A 20,676-nucleotide genomic window follows, 5' to 3' on the forward strand; every position below is an offset into this window, starting at 1 on the left:
CTTCATGACATCCATACATACACTCGAGAGAAGGTATTACCCAATTAGGTTGATTTTCTAGCAATGCCTAATTGACTCCAAAATGCTCATAATCTCACATGTCTGTCAGTTAATGCTCGGTAAACGCCAGCTTTTCCCTGACAGTTTTTTTGTTTGGTTTTGTCTGTTTTTTTGTTTTTGTTTCCTTATACAGCAAGTAAGTAAATGAATAAGTAAATTTTCACAGTGTTACCTCTGAACCCAGTCAAAAACCCAGTCAAACCACTGGTTAAGAGTCATTCAATCCCCTCCTGATGAATTTACTTAGTCCTTTGAGGGTGACTTGTAGTTGGTCAGTTGATGGTACCACAGTCCACTCCTGAGGCTTTTCCACCAGTCCTTTTCCTCAGGAGGCAAGAGTCCACCCCTTTTCTTTTGTTCGGATCGCTGTCTCGGTGATCAGCAGCACCTGAAATGGACCTTCCCACTCGGGAGTTAATGATTAATCTTTCCACACTTTTATCAATACCCAATCACCTGGTTTTACATTGTGGATATTAAAAGCCAATGGTGGTATTTGAGGCAGAAGTCCTTTCTTTCTTAGTTTCATTAAAGTGTTACCAATTCTTATTACATACTTTCTTACATACTGATCTCCTACTTCAGGGATGACAATATCCCTGTCATTACTCATACATAGTAATCTAAACATCATTTCATAGGGAGAAATTCCCAGGTCTGTTCGTGGCTGAGTATTGATCCTTAATAAGGCCAACGGCAGGCATTTAATCCAAGACATCTGAGTCTCAATCATTAACTTAGTCAAGGTTTGTTTTGAAGTTTGATTCATTCTTTCTCCTCTTCCAGAACTCCGAGGATGCCATGGGGTGTGCCATGCCCATTCGATCCCTAAGGCTTCAGATAGCTGTTGTATAATTTTTAAAATGAAATGTGTTCCTCCGCCCAAGTCTATTCTTTCTATTAATCCATATCTGGGGATAATGTTTTCCAGTAACACCTTGGATACCATGCTTGCCATTGCCCTTGGTGTGGGGGATTGCTTCCACCCAATGAGTTAAGTGAGCCACTAATACCAGCAAATACTTTCACCCTTGTATTTAAGGTAGCTCTGTTAAGTCTACCTGGAGGCTTTGTATGGCTAGCTCCTGTTCCGCAGCCAACTTTTTTTTTTTTTTTTTTTTTTTACCTTTTTGTTCACTTTTTAACAAATTAAACATCGATCAACTAGTTGTTTAGCTACCGTATATATTCCTATACACCCATATTGTCTAAGAAAATGATCACAAAGTGATTGCGTTCCCCAATGTATTTTCTAATGTATTAATGACAGAATTTCTCATGATCTGAATTTCTCATGATCTTGTTTTGTTTAACATCTGCCTTCCATCTGCTAAAGTCCATTTTCCTTCTGAATCTTTTCCCCCCTTATTTTTAAGTATATCCTTTTCTTGTTCTGTGAAATTTGGGGCTAAATTCTCATAATCCCCTGGTATTATTACCAATAAAACTACCAATGATGATTCTGTAGCTGCTTCTCTGGCTACTTAATCTGCTAAATTATTCCCCCTTATTTCCATTGATGCTCCCCTCTGATGTCCTTTCACATGCACAATTGCAATTTCTGTGGGGAGCTTCAGGGCTTCTAAAACTTCTCTGATCAGCCGCTCGTGTACTAGCTCCTTCCCTTTTGTATTTATAAGCCCTCTTTCTTCCCATATTTTTCCAAATGTGTGGACCACTCCAAATGCATACTTTGAGTCTGTGTACACTGTCCCTTCCTTATCTCTCAAATATACCAATGTCTGTTTTAGGGCATAGAGTTCACAGACTTGTGCTGACCACCCAGCAGGTAATTTCCCCTTTTCAAACACTTCCATCTTCTGCCTCTCGATAATTACATAACCCAATATTTTTCCTTCTAGGCATCGAGAGGACCCATCAATAAATAGTTTTTCTCTATAGGGCAAAGGTTTATTTAACAGATCTTCTCTTATTTTCGTTTGATAATTTATAAAATCCAAACAGTTATGCTCTGGTTCCTAAATATCCTCCCCGATTCTCCTCCCATAATTCTAGTAATTTAACCACTAGTTTTCCTTCACCCAGCACCACACCTATTCCTAATTGCACTTGTAAATCTCTACCTAGCAAATTACATCCTACCCCTGGCATTAACAACAAATCATTAACAGCATATTGATCTTCCCCTTGTATTAACACATTCTTTATAACTGGGACCAAAAACCCCTTCACCTTTAGCCCCTACAGCCCAAGTTGTATCTTTTACATAATCTTCCTCCTGGGGTCTTAATTTCAAATTTATCAAGGGCTCTTCTGTTGGTATATCCCCCAGGAGGTAGAGTCCCTGACACCCCTAGTGATTACCACCCTCATCCTGTTGGGTTACTTCAAACACCAACAGGTCCCGTATTCTCTGGGGGCATTCTTGTTTATAATGCCCCCCCTTCCCACAATGAAAACATTCCCTTGTGATTTCCCTAGCCAGTGGTGCCTCTTGGTTCCGCCTTCCCTTTCATTCCCTTGCCTGTTTCAAATTTGTGATTTCCCGTCTGAGATTCCTTGTGTTTTTTTTTAACAGCTTCTTGTGCAGTTATCATAGTTTTAGCTTTAGTTTTAGCCTCTTCTTCATCCTTCCTAATATCTACTTTCTGTGCTTCTCTCAGGAGTTCCTCCAGACTCTTATTATAATGACCTAGAGTCACTCATATCTCTCCTCCACTCTTGTTCATTCTGATTCCACTGCAGAGGGGTTACAGGGAGTTTCCTTTCCCTGGGTATCCCCTGCTGATTTTCTCTCTCCCATATCCACATTCCAACCGTTCTGATCATCTGTCTTTCTTCAGGAGAGAAAAAAATTCCCGTAATCGACTGCATCTCCTCCCATGTATATATATACTGGGTCCCAAAAATTGATCAGTCTTCTCTGACAGCCCCACAGGGTCCTCTAATAACCTCCTAAATTCATTCTTATACGCCCTCACTTCTACATTAGTGAGCGGCACATCCACAAATCCCATCCCCCCTTGAATTCCTGCCGATGGGACTTCCCACGAGGGATTAACCCTAGCCGCCCCGTGCTCCCTTAAACGATTTCCCTTAAATCATGTATGAGCCGATATTTCCCATTTGGTTTCTTTACAGGCAGAATGGGGGTGTTAAAGGGTGACATACAAGGCTCTAAGATTCCTTGTGCTAATAATCGATCAATTTCTGGTTTTAATCCTCTCCGTCCGTCTAGGGAAATGGGATATTGCTTTACCCTCACAGGTATGTGGGGTTCAGAAACTTGGATTTTAATCGGTGGGATTTCCAGTCTACTAATTGTGTCCGGAGAGTTCCAGACATCGGGGTTAATTTGTTTTTGCTCATCCACGGTCAAAGGATAAGTAGACACTGTTAGCTCTTGATTTTTCACTTTAATTTCTAATTGTAATTCAACAATTAAATCTCGTCCTAGCAGATTAAATTCTGCTTCAGGGACGAGCAAGAGTTCACCCATTCCAAATTTATTTTCAGTTTCGAATACCACATTTTTGATTTTGTTTACTTTAAATGGTTCTCCTTTTGCCCCAATTACTTGTACTTTTTCCGGGGAAATTTTACATCCCTCAGGTATTTGTTTAGTAGTCGATTTTTCAGCCCCAGTGTCTACTAAAAAGGTGAACTCTTGTTTATGGGGACCTATTTTTAATTTTATCAAGGGCTCATGATGACTCCGGTCCCCTAAGATATAGAGCCCCTGGCTCTCCTATTCCGTTTTCAATATTTCCTCATCCCTGATCCTTTCTCTGCAATTCTTCTTTATATGTCCCTTCTTTCCACAATAAAAACAACATCTCTGTTCCTTCTTTACTACTACGTTCCCTTGTTTCGTTCCAGCAGATCTGTGTTCACCAGTTCGTCCTTTACGGTCCTCTCTGACCGCTGCTACCATCATTTTTACTTGTCACTTGCTGCTCTCTTTCTCTCGCCTTACATAGACTTTCTGAGCTTCTCTCAATAATTCATCCAACCCTCTATTCTGCCAGTCTTCTAACTTTTCAATCTTCTTTCTGATATCTTCCCATGATTTTGCCACAAACTGAGTTTTGAGGAGTGCTTGCCCTAAAGGGTCGTCTGGATTTATCCCAGAATACAGCTGAAGGGCTTTCCTCAGTCGTTCCAGCCACTCAGTAGGGCTCTCATCTTTCTTTTGCATTTCATTAAATGCTTTATTAATATTCTGGCCACAGGGTACTGCTTCTCTAATTCCCTGAATTACTATAGTTCTCAGGTCCTGCATATGAGTTCTATGCACCGGATCCTGATTATCCCTATTAGGTCTTTGGAGTGGCCATTTAATATCCGCTTGAGGTCCCTGGGCATGTTGAGCATCCCACAGTCTCATTCCTGCTCGTCTAATCATATCTCTTTCCTCGGTAGTAAATAATTGACCAAGGATAGATTGCATCTCATCCCAAGTATAAAGGTTTGGTCCAAAAAATTGATTTAATCTTTCTGCCACTCCGAGTGGGTCCTCAATTAAGTTTCCCATCTCGGTTCTTTTAAAATCTCATAGGTCAGCCGAGTTTAGGGGTACGGAAATATATCCGATCACGGGTTGAGGTCCCCCCATGGGTATTTCCCTTAGGGGGTACATCTGAGCTGCCCCTTTTTGGCTTCTAGTTACACGTCTAGGAGGAGGGGGAGACTCTTGTTCCGACTCCGGTGGGGGAGTGGGCGCTCTGGGGACCTCTGGAGGGGCTGTGGGAGCAGGAGGGGAAATGTAAGGAGGGGGGGTTAGAAGGGTTTCGTCTAACCCTTCCTTCTTTTTCTTTTGTTTAGTTTTTATTTCATTCAGCGGGTAAAGTCTAGCTCCCGGTCTTTTTAGCCACACTCCCGCATACTGACTTTCTTCCGGGTTAAGAGTTTGTTTTGTTTTGGTTTTTTTTTTTTTTTTTTTATTAACCCAGAGATTTAATTGTTGCATTTATCCAATCTTCTTCTGACCCGCAGACTGGCCAAAAGACATTTTTAGAAATCTTCTTCCCTCCCCATATCTTAGTACAATATTCTATCATTTTCTGCTTATCTTTCCCTAGTGTTCCAGGGAAATATCTCCAATTGTCTAAGATATATGCCAGAGGGGTATTCTTAGGTACAGTGGGTACCCTTCCCATGGGAGTCGAAGGCTTGCTGCCCTTCGCCCCCATCTTCTGGATTATCCACAAACACACACTCACTTGCTCCCCTTGTTCCTGGCCCAGTCCCTCGCGGGAAATGGGAAACGCAGTACTTAAGGGTCCGCACTTGCTTGGTTCAGTATATCGAACCTCTCATTCGTTATAATCCAGGAAACCCAATCCCGCCCGAACGGTAAACCCGCGAACAAATTCGCAATATACTTACGCGTCCTGCGTCTTCGTCCGGACTCCCGTGCACAGAATTTTTATGGGATTTTACCAGTTTCTCCTTTGCTCATTATTCTAGAATTTAGGTTCGTCGGTAAGGATGGGGTGGGCTATCAGTCGCGGGGCCGCGGATTGCCGCGGGGCGCCTCCCCGGAGGACAGAAGCCCACCGTTCCTTATCCGAGTCACGGCACCATGAAATTGTTATAAATTGAGACCACAATGGATCATAATCCAATTATAATTTTATTAATTATAGCAAGTAGAATATGAGCAAAGACAGCGCTGGACGGCAGGGGAGTCTGCGCTCCGCCAACTGCCGTACTGATCAGTTCAAACAGTTCCTTTTTATACATTTTTACATCCGTGGTTGTCTTTGATCAGTACCCCTTCTGCTTGCACAAGTATCTGGTTTGTGTAAGCAATTGCGGTTATCTTGTCTCACGCGGTCATCTTGTCTCACAGGTTATCTTGTCTCACACAAGCGGTGTCTGGCAGCTGTTTGCATAAGCAGTTTTTCTGTCTTTTGCCGCCTAACCTTTACATTGAGCTTAACATAAATTTCAATAAACAATACCCTTAGTTCATAGTTTCTTACATGTGTATGGTCAACTGAGATTACAGACAAAGCCACCCAATGATACATGTGCTTGGGAGAGAGTAACTGGAGCCTTTCCAAACAATTTTTGGAGGTTAACCAAAGTCTTTTTGTTCCTTTTCTTCTAACTTGAACAGAAAATAAATGAACAGCTTTCTCTCTGATACTGTGATAACAATGACTCAGTTCTTGTAAAAGGCCTACAGGGACTGGAAAAGGAAGATTTAATATAAAACTTTTTTTAAACTTAAAAGCCAAAAGCAAGCTCTATCAGATAACTCCAAAACAATCCTAGTTAAATGCCCTAAGTGAGGAAACACAATTCTGCTCTATTTCCTTGTAGTCTGGCATCTCACATCATCTTTCTGGCAGGTGTTTAGGTTTCTGGGTGGTTTTTGTTTGTTGAGATTTTTGTTACTACTTGTATGGTAGAACGTGGTGCTAACATCCTCCGTTTTGTAAAAAGACTGCTCATGCAGGGAAGGCAGGGACCATCTTAGCCATGGCAAAGAGAAAAGTGCATTGCCCCAGGTGTAACTGTGTGACAGATTAAACCATTTACAGTTCGCAGTGCTGCAGTCTTGTGTTCCAAAAGCAGCCCTTGAAGTCTTGCTGTGGAAAGCTGATGCCGCTCAGCACCTGACCTGACTTTCTGCTGGGTCAGAGGAGAGGTGGTGCTGGCTGGGGAGGCAGGGCAGACACCCCTGCTAGGAGCACAGCAATGCTAGCTCTGACTGTCTACAGGGGCCCTGGGACTGCCCCTTCAGTTGCTCCCTTGCCTTCTGAAGAAGGGCTGGCTCCCAAAATGGACCTATGGGTGGATTATTTTTATCAGTCTGTACAATGTGCTTGAAACAGATGGGCTGTAAAATCCAGAGGTTTTATATCCACTCTTACTGCTTAGATTTTTTGGTTCTTTTAATCAACATGGGTTATTTCTGCTTCAGATGTCTCTTACTAAGGTGATTGAGTGATGTAAAATTTCTTAATGAGGGTCTTACTAATTGAAGAAAAAATAATGTAGTGGAAGATACTTTAATATTACAGTCTTTGGTTGTGTTACTTGGTGTCATGTTGTTAACAAGCATGCTTCCAGCACTTGTAATTAGAAAACCAAACTTATAATTTTAAATTAATTTTTTTAATACCTGAACAACTCTAGTTCAGTCATGAATTTCTTCCTGGATAAAACAGTAGGTTGAAAATTGCCAAATGTCAGCCTGCGTCACAAATGAGTGTTTGTGCTGGACTATTAATATGTGCTTCTCCCTCCTGAACAGGAGCTGCAGGCTGCCTCGGAGTTGCAGTTGGTGCAAAACAGCCAGCTGGCTGTAGCCTTGGAGCACGAGCAAACAGTAAATGATAATCTCCGCAAGGAACTTCAGATTGAGCACTCCCGCTGTGAAGCGCTGCTGTCCCAGGAACAGACCAAACTGTCGGAGCTACAGAGAGATTTGGATGCTGAGAAGAATCGTTCATTGGAGCTCCTGAATTCCTTGAATCATGAACGCGTTTTGACAGAACAGTTGAGCATGAGAGTGAAAGAAGGTGCTGCTTGTCAGCACAGGGAGTCGCTGCTGGAACAAGCCTTTGTTCGAGAGCTCCAAGGCCAGCTGGAAGAAGAGAGGTCCCGAACTATGGAGCTGGCTGCTATTATTGAGAAAATGCACCAGAAGGCCATTCGTTCTAAAAGGCAACTAGAGGCCGAAGTACAGATGTGCTGTGAAGAAACCCAGAAGGAGAGAGAGGTCAGTGACAAATTGCGAGCTACGCTGGAATCTCTTCAGGGTCAAAAGCAGGAGGTAATCCGTTCCTTAGAGGCCCAGAAGGAGAAAGAGGCAAAGCTGAAAGCTGACTGGGAACATTTGCAGTTGCTCTTCAAGACGATGAAAGAGCAAGATAAAAGCAAAGAGGAGAGAGAGCAAAGACAGCAGCAACAAACAGAGCTAGAGAAACAGAAGGACCAGGAGAGAGATCAAGAGAGACTGGTGAGAATGCCTCTGCAAGCCTTGCCTTACACTGAAATAGCCACAAACTGGGCTATAGCCCTGTGGACGGTGTTCTTTAATTGAAATGTTTCCTTCCCTTAAACAAAGCATTCTGAAAAACACATTAAATGAGCTCTTTTCCTGCGTTTCTCAAACACAGCTGTTTTCAGTGGTTTGTGTCTGAGTTTATTGTTGACAGAACCTGGTCTTTGCATCTTTGTCTATGCTGGAAATTGCTGGTTGTTATCAGATGGAAAAGAATATGGCTTAAATGGAGAACAGAACTGAACTAAATTTCATGTCGTTGCCCTTATTTTGAGCTAGGCTCCTAATTATGGTTTGTGGCAGCATCCATTTCACCCTTCTTGTTTCTCAACTCCTTCACTTTCATTAGAGGAGGGAGGGAGGCTTTGCAGGCTCTCTGGAGACTTGTCAATCACCATGACTGGAAATGGATGGAGAAAACGACCACGCCAGAGTCATTAAATGGCTTCCCGGTGGCCCTGGAAGGCAGTACTGTAAGCCTTCCTTTAAAAGTGGTCTGTGAGTTAAGGAATGCTGAGATGGATATGCTAGTTAGGTGTGATGCTATTTGCAGTCTCTGTGTGTGTGTATAAAAAACCAACCAAAACCCACTTGTATGTGAGTGTGTGTGTGTATATAAATATATATATATATATGGGGTGTGTGTGTGTGTGTGTATAAGATGGCTTTAACTACTACTTATTCTGTTCAAATAGCAAAACTTGGAATGGCAACACCAGAGGGATGAACAAAGAATTAAAGAGCTGCAGGAAATACTGGCAGCCTTAGAAGAAAGAGAAAGAAACCTCCTGCCTCCAAACCGTCAGCAAGAACTGTCGTGTACCTTAAACAAAGATCGAAATGCCAAACAGACCATGACAAAAGAAACTGAAAAACCACATTTGCAACAGCAGCAACAACAGCTAGAGAAGATAAGACAGCAGTTGTTTTTTGTAGCTGTGCACTTGAATGAGTTCATATATAAAACTTTAGATAAGTGAGTAGCTGTTCATAAATCAGTAGTTTTCTTTCCATTCTGCTTCTGAACTTGTGTGAGTCATGGCTGAGAGCTCTGTGCTGAAGGCAGGGAGCAATGTATGTGCTTACAAGACTCAACCATGTGTGAAACCATGGTTTCATGGTGGCAGCAGACTCTGGTTATTATCATCCCACTGCAGCCATTCTCATTAGAAGCTCGTGTGCCTGTGTTTGAACTAGATCTGTGATGTGACCCTGCTTAAAAAGAACAAATCCAAAAAAAACACCCCTCCTGGAAAGAGTCGTTTGGTAGTTTGGCAGCTGCAGCAGTCTAATTAGAGAGCAATCAAAAAAACAGGTTAATCAACACATCTGCATGCTTAGAATGGGAAACTCCATTGGGCATGGCAGAGAAAAGCTAGGGGTCAGAAATGAGTGGCCGAGTAGCAGTAATTTCTTTTGTCTTTGGCAGCAGCGTAAAATACGAGGGACGTTTTGCTGCAGCCTGAATTTCATGATAGAATTTCAGACTGGTATAAAATACAGACTTCTGAACAAATCCTATGCAGTGCTATTTAGAAATTCTACTCTTGAAAATTAACAAAACTTGCTAATTTCTGTGTGTATTCATAGTGTTTTATGTGGCGAATAGTGCATAAGCAAGCACAGCCTCAAAACTTAAAGGTCATCCAGTGAGGAGAAGGAATCAAATGTACATTGACTTCACTACAAAACAACCTGATACTGAAAAAGTATTTCTGTTTAACAGAACAGTTAACGATTGGTCTGCATCAAACAATGAAGCTGTAGCCTCTTTACTGCAGACATTAAAGGAACTAAAATCAGATTTACTGTCTCCCCCTGCATCTCAGGTAAGGAAACCAGTATATTTTTGTTGACTGTCAGTAAGTTGTTCTGTATTCTTTGGGCTGCAGTACACATGTAATTTGATTGATTTCCGCCTGCCTCCCCCATCCTTTTTTTTTTTTTTTTTTTTGGTAAAAAATTCTGATGAAAATTGTGGCTTGCCTTGGGGATGGAAAAAAAATGTACAGATGTACTCTTGCTCTCACACTTTTATTGTATTAACATATATTAGTATCAGGACCTGCTTTTTTTGTTGTATTGCAAAGTCTGCTTCTAATGGTATTTTTTTTTCATAGATATGTAATGTGTCCAAGGATCTCAAACCCTGGGATGTGTTTGTGCTGCTTCAGTATGCATCCAGAGACAGCTGTTTTTCAGCAAATTGTCAAGTAATTTTCAAAAAGTGCCGTAGTGGTTTGTCAACTTGAGAGGAGTGTTTTGACTGATGTTTGCAGTATTGCAATTACTTTATATTAGGCCTAGGGATTATCAAATCTGAGCTCAGGTCTATTGATGCAAAGTACATCACAAATACATAGTTTTTTAGATTTCATCTTCTTCACCAGATAACCTTGCCCTATCATTAATGAATTTCTCTCATACTAAAGAAATCTTCAACCACATTTCAGCGAAAATTTTGGTATTTAGGGCTAACTGACAGTCTTGGCTCTTGTTCAATTCAGCTTTTCTATTTCCTCATCTGCTTGATAGCAGATCCCCAGAAAACACACCTCAGAGTTCTGACTGTCTGGTACACGAAGAGGCTTTTGTAACTTCTGTTGTTCCTACGTGCTCTGTAATACAAGTGTGATGTATGACAAGCTGGCTTGGCATGGAGCAAGCTCTCCCTGTGTCTAATTGCTTACAAAATACGATAAATACTTTCCTTCAGTTGCCTGTGCAACCACTTAGGTGGTTGCCGAAGGGTTCATCTCCTGCCTTGAGGAGGGGGATGTAACATCTTTCCAAGTAGGTGTTCATCGAGTTATTTTGGTTAAGCCTTCCTCTCACAATTCTTTAGAACCCTCTGCTGTAGACAAAATGCTTGGAGAGCCTGTGGGGAGAACCAGACAACCTTATGGCTCTATTTAAATCTGACTTAGCAGAACTCCCTCCAGATCTGAGCTGGTTTTCTGGCTCTGGTCCCTCCAAGTTATTACTCTGCTGGAAAAAACAAAATAGTTTGGGTGGTTTGTTCTTCCTGATGCCATTAGGTCTTCTGCATTAGAAATGCTGTTGCAAATGCTTTTCACAACTTTGGTGTTTTCAAGGCTCTTGCCACCATCAGTTAGCAGACCCCTTAGCATTAAGCCTGTGAATGCCATGTAGAATGGCAGTCCCTTCTCTTGTGGGACCAAACTTTGCAATTGCCTCCTCCAGGGACTATGACCACACTAAAACAAAGGGCCTCAAGTTTTCTGACTTAAGTTTTGTTTAAGAAAAAACGAGTTTAGTGGAGCACTCCAAAGACATACACCTTTCTATAGCTTAGAGACCAAAAACTTGACCTTGATATCCTTTCTTTCATGGGTACAAAGGCTATTCCTCTCTGCCATCTTTCCAGGCTTTGATTTTTTTCCAGAATCACCTTTTGTTTCAGTCTCTTCCCTGAATTTCTCCTTCTTTTAAGGTACTGAACCACATCCTCTGAAGACTGAAGGAATTTACTGCTGTTACCTCCATGAGTTGTGATAAGTTTGGGGACTATTAGACAGGGAAACTGGAAAAATGCCAAAATGAATATGGAGTCAACTGGTTATTCAAGTATCAACTGGTGCAGTAGAAATCAAGTAGGCAGATGGATCACGTAGAACTCCTTCAGATATTACAAGTATCTGTTACTGCCTTTAGCTGAGCTTTTGTAGGTCTGTAAAATGCCTGGGATGGTGGGACTGTGGTCCTTACTGGGATGCTTGCTGAGACCAATATAAAGCAGCTTCCCTCCACTTCAGTACAATACAGATGGGTTTTGTTTCCCATGTTTGAAATTTTTTTAGCAATACTTATTTGAAATATGTTTTGTATCTGAACTCTGTACCTCTGCTTTTGTTCTCAAAATGCTTTTCTGTCCCATCTCTGTGTGGTGTGGTGCAGCCACCATGCTGTATGTAGGGAAATGCATGCTTTAGTTTAGCTTCAGTATAAAATCCTGAAATTGTATAGAACTTCTATGAATTAGATAGTAAGTATAGGACAAGAGTTTAACTTGAACAGAAATTTTCAGAACCATACCAAAGGTAGTGTTAGATTCTTGGCGCATTTTTTTAACTCTGAGAAGTGTTAAGAAGAAGCTGGGAAGTGGAGAACCTTTGCTTTCAGAAATTTTAAAGTTACAAAGTCAAAAGGGAGAGAGGTGGATTATGTGCCGTGGAGGTATGGCTAGCGTCGGAATCCCCATTTGTTCCTGTATTGGTTGTAGGCAGTTAAAAAGACTTAGATGGCTTTGGTTCATTAAACTTTATTATATAAGAGTTTTTACTTGACAAGTGCTCTTCTGTGAAGACAAATGTAAATGACACATATTAGTGTATTAAAGTATTCATAAGAAATTACTCCCGGAAAAGTTCAAACTCCTAATAAGATTGTACTAAAATAAGTTGCTAGGAGAAATTGGGGTCACTTGTGAGTACTGGCTCCTCCAATGTACAGATTTTATTTGAAGGGATAACATTAACCATCTCAAAGAATATCTTTTGTTTCTCTGTGGTCTGCTGCATCATGCACTGGTGTAACTGTTGACCATTAAATTGATAGTCAACATGAAGAGGGTTGTACAGGCAGAACTTCCACAGAAGAACTGGACCAGGAGTTGTGGGTCTCATTCCTACAAGAGATGACTTACCACAAAACTGAATTTCTCAGAATTTAGTGTGATTTTTTTTTTCAGAATTTACTTCTGTAGATGCTTCACAACATGTTTTTGTGCACACCTATGTACAGACATCTTTCTTCACAGTTTCTGTGCTGCCTTTGGATGCGGAAGAAAGCCAGATAATTTGTTTCCATTTCTAAGTGTTTGGGAGACTCTGTTATTAAAGGGAATAGGATTCCTGTAAAGCTGATTAGACAGATCTGTGGAGAAGGGGTAGCTTGGTTAACAATTAATTTGATACTTCCTCAGAAGAGTTACTTGTGTGTTTCAGTTTCCCATCCTAATGTTTAACACTGAATGCTATTGCTGATTTTCAGGCACGTTACTTTTATGTTTTAGCTAATCCATGAATTTAGGTGGTTATTCAGTTTGAGATGTTTGGCTGTGGAAGTAATGTGCAAAAACTGTCATGGCTCACTTCCACTGGGTTTCTTTTTTAGATCAGATCCACAGATGGCACTGTCTCTGTTCAAGAACTGGAAAGAGATGCTTGGCAGCGAGAGAGAAGCATTTTGCAGAATGCACTGAAACAGGCTGAATCTGAACTGGCAAAAGCAACTGTTGAGATTGAAAACAAGCCAGTGGTAGAAACTTCCAGTCCTAAGGTAAAATGATCGTGGTGGCCAACAAATGGGCTGTCTGGAGCTTGGTGAGCGAGCAATGCCATAGCCATTAGTGTGTCATTTAAATCCTTGGCACTTGTCTTGCTTTCACAATTTTGCCTGTTGCACAGATTTGCTGTGTGAGAACTGTTTCCAACTCAGGATCATTAAAGTCTCTGGAGAGTTCAGTCCTTGGTAGTATTGTTTTTGGGCATTGGCTATGGGATTAGTGTTACATGTAGAACAAGTAATTTATCCTATTTATTAAAAAAAAATAAATAGAATTACTAACAGTTGCTGTTGCAGAGAAGTCAGGAAGTGTACAGCTCAGATTTCTGGGGATGTAGGTATCTGTCAGATTATGGCATTTAACTTGTACTTATTGCTGTAATCTTTTTTTCAGTTGCTATTTTAAAAAGTGATTTTATAGATGAACAGTTTTATAAACTGCATATTAAATTCGGAACACTTTCCTCATATGTCTCTCATCAGAAAATCTCCTTTGTAACTTTATCCGTGTTAGACAGGAACTTGCATCAAAAGTAACGTAGCTCTTTGGAATCCTTTTCTACTCTTTAATGAGAGGGAGATTCAGATTTCTTGTCCAAGCATGAAAATATCATACATCCATTATTTTTGCTTTCCCCCCCTCTAATCTTAAATACTTTTTATTCCTCTGACACATTTGATTGTAATCAGGTCAGATGGACACTTATCCCAACATGCTTGCTAGTTAATATTTATTTAAAGTAGATGTTTTTTGTTAAAAAGTTAAGCTCTTTTAGAGTTTTCGGTGTGACAATTTTGCTTTGAAACATTCAGGAGATTGAAGGCAGTCTGACACTCCAAACTTGGGGTGATTTTTAGCTGTGTACAGAACTGTTCCAGCTGCCCTTGACATGAAGATAGCTTGTTTGTGGCTGGTTTTCTGCACACCAGCTAGTAACTATGCCAAATTTTCTAGCCCAGCCAAGAGTTCATAGACACACAGAAATACAGTAGGCTTTGTACAAGACTCCATGTGCTGGTGTCCAAACTGCCAGAGTGTAATACAGATCTCCTGCACCAAAACTGGCCATGTCAGAGTCTGTTAGACATATACTTGCTCAAAATTTCATTTTAGAGATAAATGTACATTGCTTCCATACTTCATAATTGGCTTTCTACAGTTTTGTGAAGCAAAATAGATTTTAGATACCCATTCCCAACCAGGTTTTGGGAGATACTGCTGGAAAAAGCAACCAACTTTTCTGAGCTTTCTGTAGCTAAAACTTAACAGATTGGATTACCTTGTTTTTTTGTTTTTTTTTTTTCCCTTTCTCCAGTTGCAGAGACTATATAGGAAGTACCTGAGAGCAGAGAGCTTTAGAAAGGCTCTAGTTTATCAGAAGAAATACCTCTTACTGCTGCTTGGTGGATTTCAGGACTGTGAGCAAGCAACCCTCTCTCTAATAGCACGCATGGGAATCTACCCCTCACCTGCAGACCTGCAGCCTTCTGGATCACATTCCCGTCCTTTTACCAAGTTCAGATGTGCAGTCAGGGCAATCATCGCAGTATCAAGGTAAAGCCAAAATGCTTGCTGTCTCTCGTCCGTGGTGCTTTCTTAGACATTTAAAAAATTGATAGTCCCTATGGTTTATTCTACGTTAATGGCTGTCTCCAAAACTAGTTCAAACCTGACTTGTTAACTAGAACTTTGACCGAACTGCTATTTCGGAGTCAGTGCTAAGTTGGATGCACACTAAACTAAAGATTTATAAAAAGATGCTTCTGTCTTGAGAGATACCCAGCTGCAGTATATTTGAGAATCAGTGCACAACCATTATGAACTGATGTCCTCAAGTCTGGCCCTAATCTGTTTGGAGTCACTGGATAGTCTGCCCTGTATCAAAGTATGATCATCTCATCAGCGATGGCTTTCTTCTCTTGAATCCACTAGCCTTTGTTTCATTGGGTATGATTCTGTCATACTCTGTCACTTACTATCAAATGGATTTTGTTAGCTCTGCTTGGGACAATATGCCATCTCATAATGGCTTTTGAGTCCATTTAATTAAAAAAAAAGAATAAAGTTCTAAGTGTCATAGGTGCGTGCTTCCGAGCAATTTCCTTGTTTAGTAAAAAAGATTACTAGCAAGTTTAAGACTTTCAGAAGATGGCACAGGTTGTCTCTAGGTTGTTGTCTTTGACGTGGATGCTCTAATGATAGCAGTGTCAAATCAGGTAGTAACAGTGACCTCCAAGGAACTCCTCTGAGGCAGGCAGAGCTGCCACAGACCTCTGGGGATTAGGGACAGAGTGGAGGAGCAGTGCCACAACAAGAAAACTTTTCCAACAGTTAGAGGATCCTTGCAGAGTAAAGTGGGATAAGCCTTTGTTCTAAAGGCTGAGGTTGGAGAATTCTTCCTCCATTCCAGCAAGGATTGTTTCTTATGTTGTTTAATATGTTTCATGCCAACAAAGAGTTTAGTATTAAAATTCAGTGAGTTTTTGCTTATTTTTAATGATTGTGCAAATTTATTTTGTTCTTAAGGTTAAAGTTTTTGGTGAAAAAGTGGAACAAAGTTAGCAGGAAGAACGCACAGGGTGAAATCGTTTCTCACAGTATAGGAGGTAATATAGGTAAGTGTTCTGGACAAGTACATTGCTTTAATAATGCATGTTTCATTTAAAAACAGAAAAAAATACCCACAGAAGTGGCAAAATTTGTTTATATGTTAACACAAATTAGTTTATCCTTTTACTGAACACAGTAATTATGAGTTTACAAGGGCACTGTAAGAAATTACAACTGAAAACTTTCATAATTTATAGTTTGAAGCAATGGCAAGCTCCTCTTCTCCCTTTATTGCAACTGTTCAAGCTGCTGAACAGAGTCCTGTGTTCTTAAAACTCATCAGGGAATTATGTCTGGTACAGTTTGAAGCTACCTGTAATGGAAATTAATGCCTCGAGTTATTAATAAGGCAAGGACAAATACAGCTGTAATAGTTTTAAAATGGGTACACGTGGTATCAAAGTAAGGCTGTGAAGTGGTGTACTTGCTACTGTTACCAGAGAAAAGGGGGTTTTATGTGATTCCAGAGGTTCAGAAGGGACTTAATCCAATGGCAGATATCCCACAACTGTTTTCTCTGGGGTTTAAGTGCTATCAAAGATGACAAACTGGAGTGGATGTATAGATGGTCTGATGCATTCTGTAAGGACTGTGTTCCTTTGAGTTACTCTGGGATGTATTTGTAAGAATTCAAAAAAACATCTTAATGCAGTACCCAGTATTGTGGAACTGTCCCATTTAATGCAATATTCCATTACTTGTGGCTTTTCAACACTAAAAAAAAATTCAGATTAAATAGTGTATTTTTTTTATTACCTGGTACTACATAATTTTCACTGCTTCTAAGTTACTGGAAATACTTAAAAAAAAAAAAAAAAAAAAAAAACACAAACACCTTCCTACATTAAACCACTGTGATGTGGTTCCTATGAAACTTGAATCCTGAAACGCATGCTGAACTTTCTACCTCACTACAAAATAGCATCTTGGCAGCCTTGTTAAAAAGTGTTTGATTTCTTTTTGTGATTTAAAGGACTTATCTGAAGGGATTTTTCTTTTTTTTAATGAAAACAAAACAACACCTCGCCCCCCTACTTCCCCCAAAACCTTCACCAAACAAAAAAAATCTTTGTTGTCTCTGAAGTCAGAGGGTGTAAGTCAACAGTAACATACAGTAAGAGCAAACAACAAGTATTAAAATTTCCTGAAAAATACTTTGTTCATATCAGAACGTCCCCTGTGTGGATATAGCAACAGCTACTGAAAAAGCAAGTCTGGAGAAAGAAAACAGTGCAAGTTCTCCATTTGCAGGAGGCAGTTGTTTGACATTAAAACGTCAAACTTATGTTAAGTCTGGTTAAAACAAACAAACAAAAACAAAATGAAGAAGCAATTAGCTGTAGCAAGTGTATGTTAGCTGCATTTAAAACCAAACACAATTGTACTTGGCAGTAATTCTTGTGGGTTTTATTGGTTAGGTTTATGATAACCTGTTTTGAATGGTTCCCTGCGCATATTTTTTTAACTGTTTCATATTTAACACAGCCTCTGGTGCGAGAACAGAAATTCTGAAAGAGCAGCAGCCCCCACCCGTTCAGGTCAGCTCTCCCCCCACCCGGGACACCGGGCTCTGCCACAGAACCAGCTCTGCCAGATTTGTGAGCTGCTCCCCCAGAGCCTCCCGCTGCTTACACAACAGGTCAGTCTGCAATCTCTGGCTGTGTTAGTCACCCCGAAGGACCGTCTTTCCGAAAAATGTAATCACTTATCGGAGGGGGTACTTGAACAAGAGGAGGAATTTATTTTCTTGGATCTGGTAAATGTTTTCTTTCTTTCAAGATGCTACAGAAGAAAACTTCTCGTTCGCTTTAAGCACGTCTGACATTCTTGGACTGAGAGCATTCCTAGTGGTGTTCCCCAGTTTAATTTGGACAGGATTTACAATGGCTATGTCTGTTAGCCTTCTTTGAGGGGTAGTTCTTGTTGCCTTTGCCATCCAAGTTGGAGATTAATTTCTGAGCATCCTGTGGAAGAGGCTCCCCTACAATATGACAGTGCTGCATTAGTATTAGCTGCCTTCAGACTCTGTGCACACACACAAATGGGATATGGGGAGCTTGCAGGGTGCGTGCTGTTGCAGTTTTTCATTAATTATGGCCAGTTCTGCACAGAAACACAACCCCAGTGACTTGTTGCTGGGTTGGATGTCACGGGTGACATTCTGCACAGCGCTGCTAAGACAACACCTGAGCTGCAAGCTCTTCGCTTGAGTTGGAGGAAGGTGGCCTTGACCTTCCCACACCCAGGCTCTCCTGGGACACAGGGGAACCTCAGGCATTTTGCATAGTCCATTCCTGGGTGTAGTGTCTCTTCTCCCAAGCCATTCCTTGTGTGTGGCTTCCTCCTGAAAGTAGGGATTTGCAGGAGTTGATGCGGAAGGTAGCTGTTCTCTGTCCCGTCATCTTGGGGCATATTTGTTTCTTAACCTCCTTGCTAAATCAGAAAGTTCAACCAGCAGGGAAGAATTTCCTCATAAAGAGAAAAAAAGAGTAGCAAGGAAGTAGCTGTGGTGATGTAGAAGTACACAAAGACAGCAGATGCTCCAAATTATTTTAGATTTTTTAACATTGCTGACTGTTTAGGGGGACAGGACAGTGCTTGTCACAAAGGACAGGTAGTGTTCTGGTTTGCATAGGATTTAGCAAAACATTTTGAAGAGTCAGAAACCGGCAAGCATCTCCCAAAAGACCTAATTCTACCTCACCCTGTTCCTCTGTCATGGCACTGACATGCCATGGGTCTGACAGCCGGAAAGAGTAGCGGGCAGCTTACCTATCACAAAAAGTCATCTGTATGGTATGGAACAAGGGTATTAATAATAGTAGGCCCCAACTGATGACTCTGTGTGACTGCGTTAGCAGTAGCTCAAGTCTAACACAGATCTGAGATGAGTTAAGCAATGCCTGTTGCTGCTTTTGTTTCCTGGCAAAGCTATACAGAAGGAAGGGATGGATAGGAACTACCTGCCGCTAATCAAAAGGTGCAGGGAGAAGAAACAAATCCTAGCTCCAAATAGCAGCACAGTGTCCCCGCTGAGGTGTATTTCTGCTAATATTTGAAATTTGTTGTTAATGTACAGAAAGGAGATGCAGTATACCATCTAAAGGGTCCCCTTTTTCAACCTAGTCCTTCAAAATAGCATTTTACCTGCTGAACAGGAGAGTGCACACCTGGAGGCAGCATGCTCCTCTCCAGGCCTTCTCTGCAGAAGTGGGTCTCTTCTCATTTGGCCGTTTGGACTTGCCTCTGACTGCAGCTTTCTTACCTGAGGGACTTTGTGTTGCATATCAGTAGAGATTCATAGATACTCCAGCTTTCATCAAAACATCCTCTCTTTTGGCTCCCCTGTATACAAAACTTCGTGGTCTATAGTTTTATATGTAATTTTTTGGTGACGGTGGTTTTTACTGTTGTTCTAGTTTGCTTTGCACAGAATTACTGCTTCATGTGAATGTAACTCTATTTATTTGAGATGATGGCATGAGAAGAAAATAATTTGTTTTCCTTTCAAGATTGCATCCATCCACAAATTCAGCTTCAGAAAAGTCACTTTTGCCTACTCAGGATCCTGAGCGATCGCTAACAGAATACATCCATCGCTTAGAGGTTATCCAGCAAAGGCTAGGGGGTGTGCAACCAGGTAAGAACCACCTTGTTACCCCTTACAGCTGCCATCAGTATGGGCTGCTTTTTGCAAGGTTGTCTTCCTACACATTGCCTATAACATTTAAAGCATGTAAAGAGCATCATTTTAATGAATCATTGTAATTATTGGGTGGGGTGGGGGAGGGAAGGAGGCAAAAGAAAGTCTCTGAAATGAAACTTTTTGTGAATTGTATCTAAAATGAGACCAAGTGTGACATTTCTCAAAATAAGTTCTTAGTGAAATTCTTCAGAGATAAGGCTGAATGATTTCATGTGATTTCTGCCCCCCCCTCCTGTTGTCAAGTCTAAATAAGCAAGTGTTGCAGTTTAAATGAAGTTGTGTATAATTTGCTTTAAAGTCAGAGACCCCCATTGTAATAGCTGAACAGGTCTTTCTCTGCAGCACAAACTACAATACTTCCTTCATTTATCACTTCCTCATATTCCACAGCAGATTAAAAAAAATTTGGAGGCTGGTAAAAACAGCCATCTAGTTCTAAGATTGATCAAAGACCACACTGAGGGTTATAGTGGCACTTATCTTTGGTATTTAAAACACTTGCACCTAATTTCTAGACTGAATTTACTTAGTTCATCTTCTAGCTACTTGATATCACAGAAATTCCTTCTCCCAAGGAAGAACTTGTAAACTGTCATGATGCCATCTGCAAATCATCTCCAGTCAAGATACGATTAGAGGTGTTTTCCAATGTTTTGTTACCCTTGAGACTTATGTCTAAGCCTTCGCCAGTGTATGAGTATCTCTGGACTGTGAGCACAGCGCTGGACCTCCAGCTGCAGTGTCCTTTGTGCTAGCCCAAATACAAAGATCACTTGTTCCTTGTTGATACGTGTCGCGGTTTAGGCCTGATTGGCAGCCAACCACAATGCAGCAGCTCCCTCTCCCTTCCCCTCCGGCAATGAGAAGGGACAGAGAGCCAGGCTTGGGGTTCGAGATAGGACTGGGATGGGGGAAAATCCCCCTTTTATGATCACGAGCAAAAGGCAGACTCGTTAGGGGAAGAAAAAAAAGAACATACATTTATTACAGACACTAACAACACATAACAGA

General features: G+C 41.0%; 1 protein-coding gene across 8 annotated transcripts in view; it reads left to right on the forward strand.

Moving 5' to 3' along the window:
• The window catches only part of PCNT (pericentrin), a 107,680-nt gene that overhangs the window by 83,602 nt on the left and 3,402 nt on the right, over positions 1-20,676 (forward strand). For 7 of the 8 annotated variants that reach the window (XM_042783738.1, XM_042783739.1, XM_042783743.1 and 4 more), the window contains 8 exons: positions 7,289-7,996; positions 8,737-9,017; positions 9,768-9,870; positions 13,178-13,342; positions 14,665-14,903; positions 15,876-15,964; positions 17,445-17,598; positions 19,472-19,599. In XM_042783738.1, the coding sequence (XP_042639672.1) occupies positions 7,289-7,996; positions 8,737-9,017; positions 9,768-9,870; positions 13,178-13,342; positions 14,665-14,903; positions 15,876-15,964; positions 17,445-17,598; positions 19,472-19,599 (1,867 nt within the window). The remainder of the gene's footprint in view (positions 1-7,288; positions 7,997-8,736; positions 9,018-9,767; positions 9,871-13,177; positions 13,343-14,664; positions 14,904-15,875; positions 15,965-17,444; positions 17,599-19,471; positions 19,600-20,676) is intronic. The other variant, XM_042783744.1, reaches the window with a different exon arrangement.

The sequence above is a fragment of the Tyto alba genome, unplaced genomic scaffold, assembly GCF_018691265.1.
Source record: "Tyto alba isolate M040663 unplaced genomic scaffold, T.alba_DEE_v4.0 Super-Scaffold_7, whole genome shotgun sequence".
Taxonomy (NCBI): Eukaryota; Metazoa; Chordata; class Aves; order Strigiformes; family Tytonidae; genus Tyto; species Tyto alba.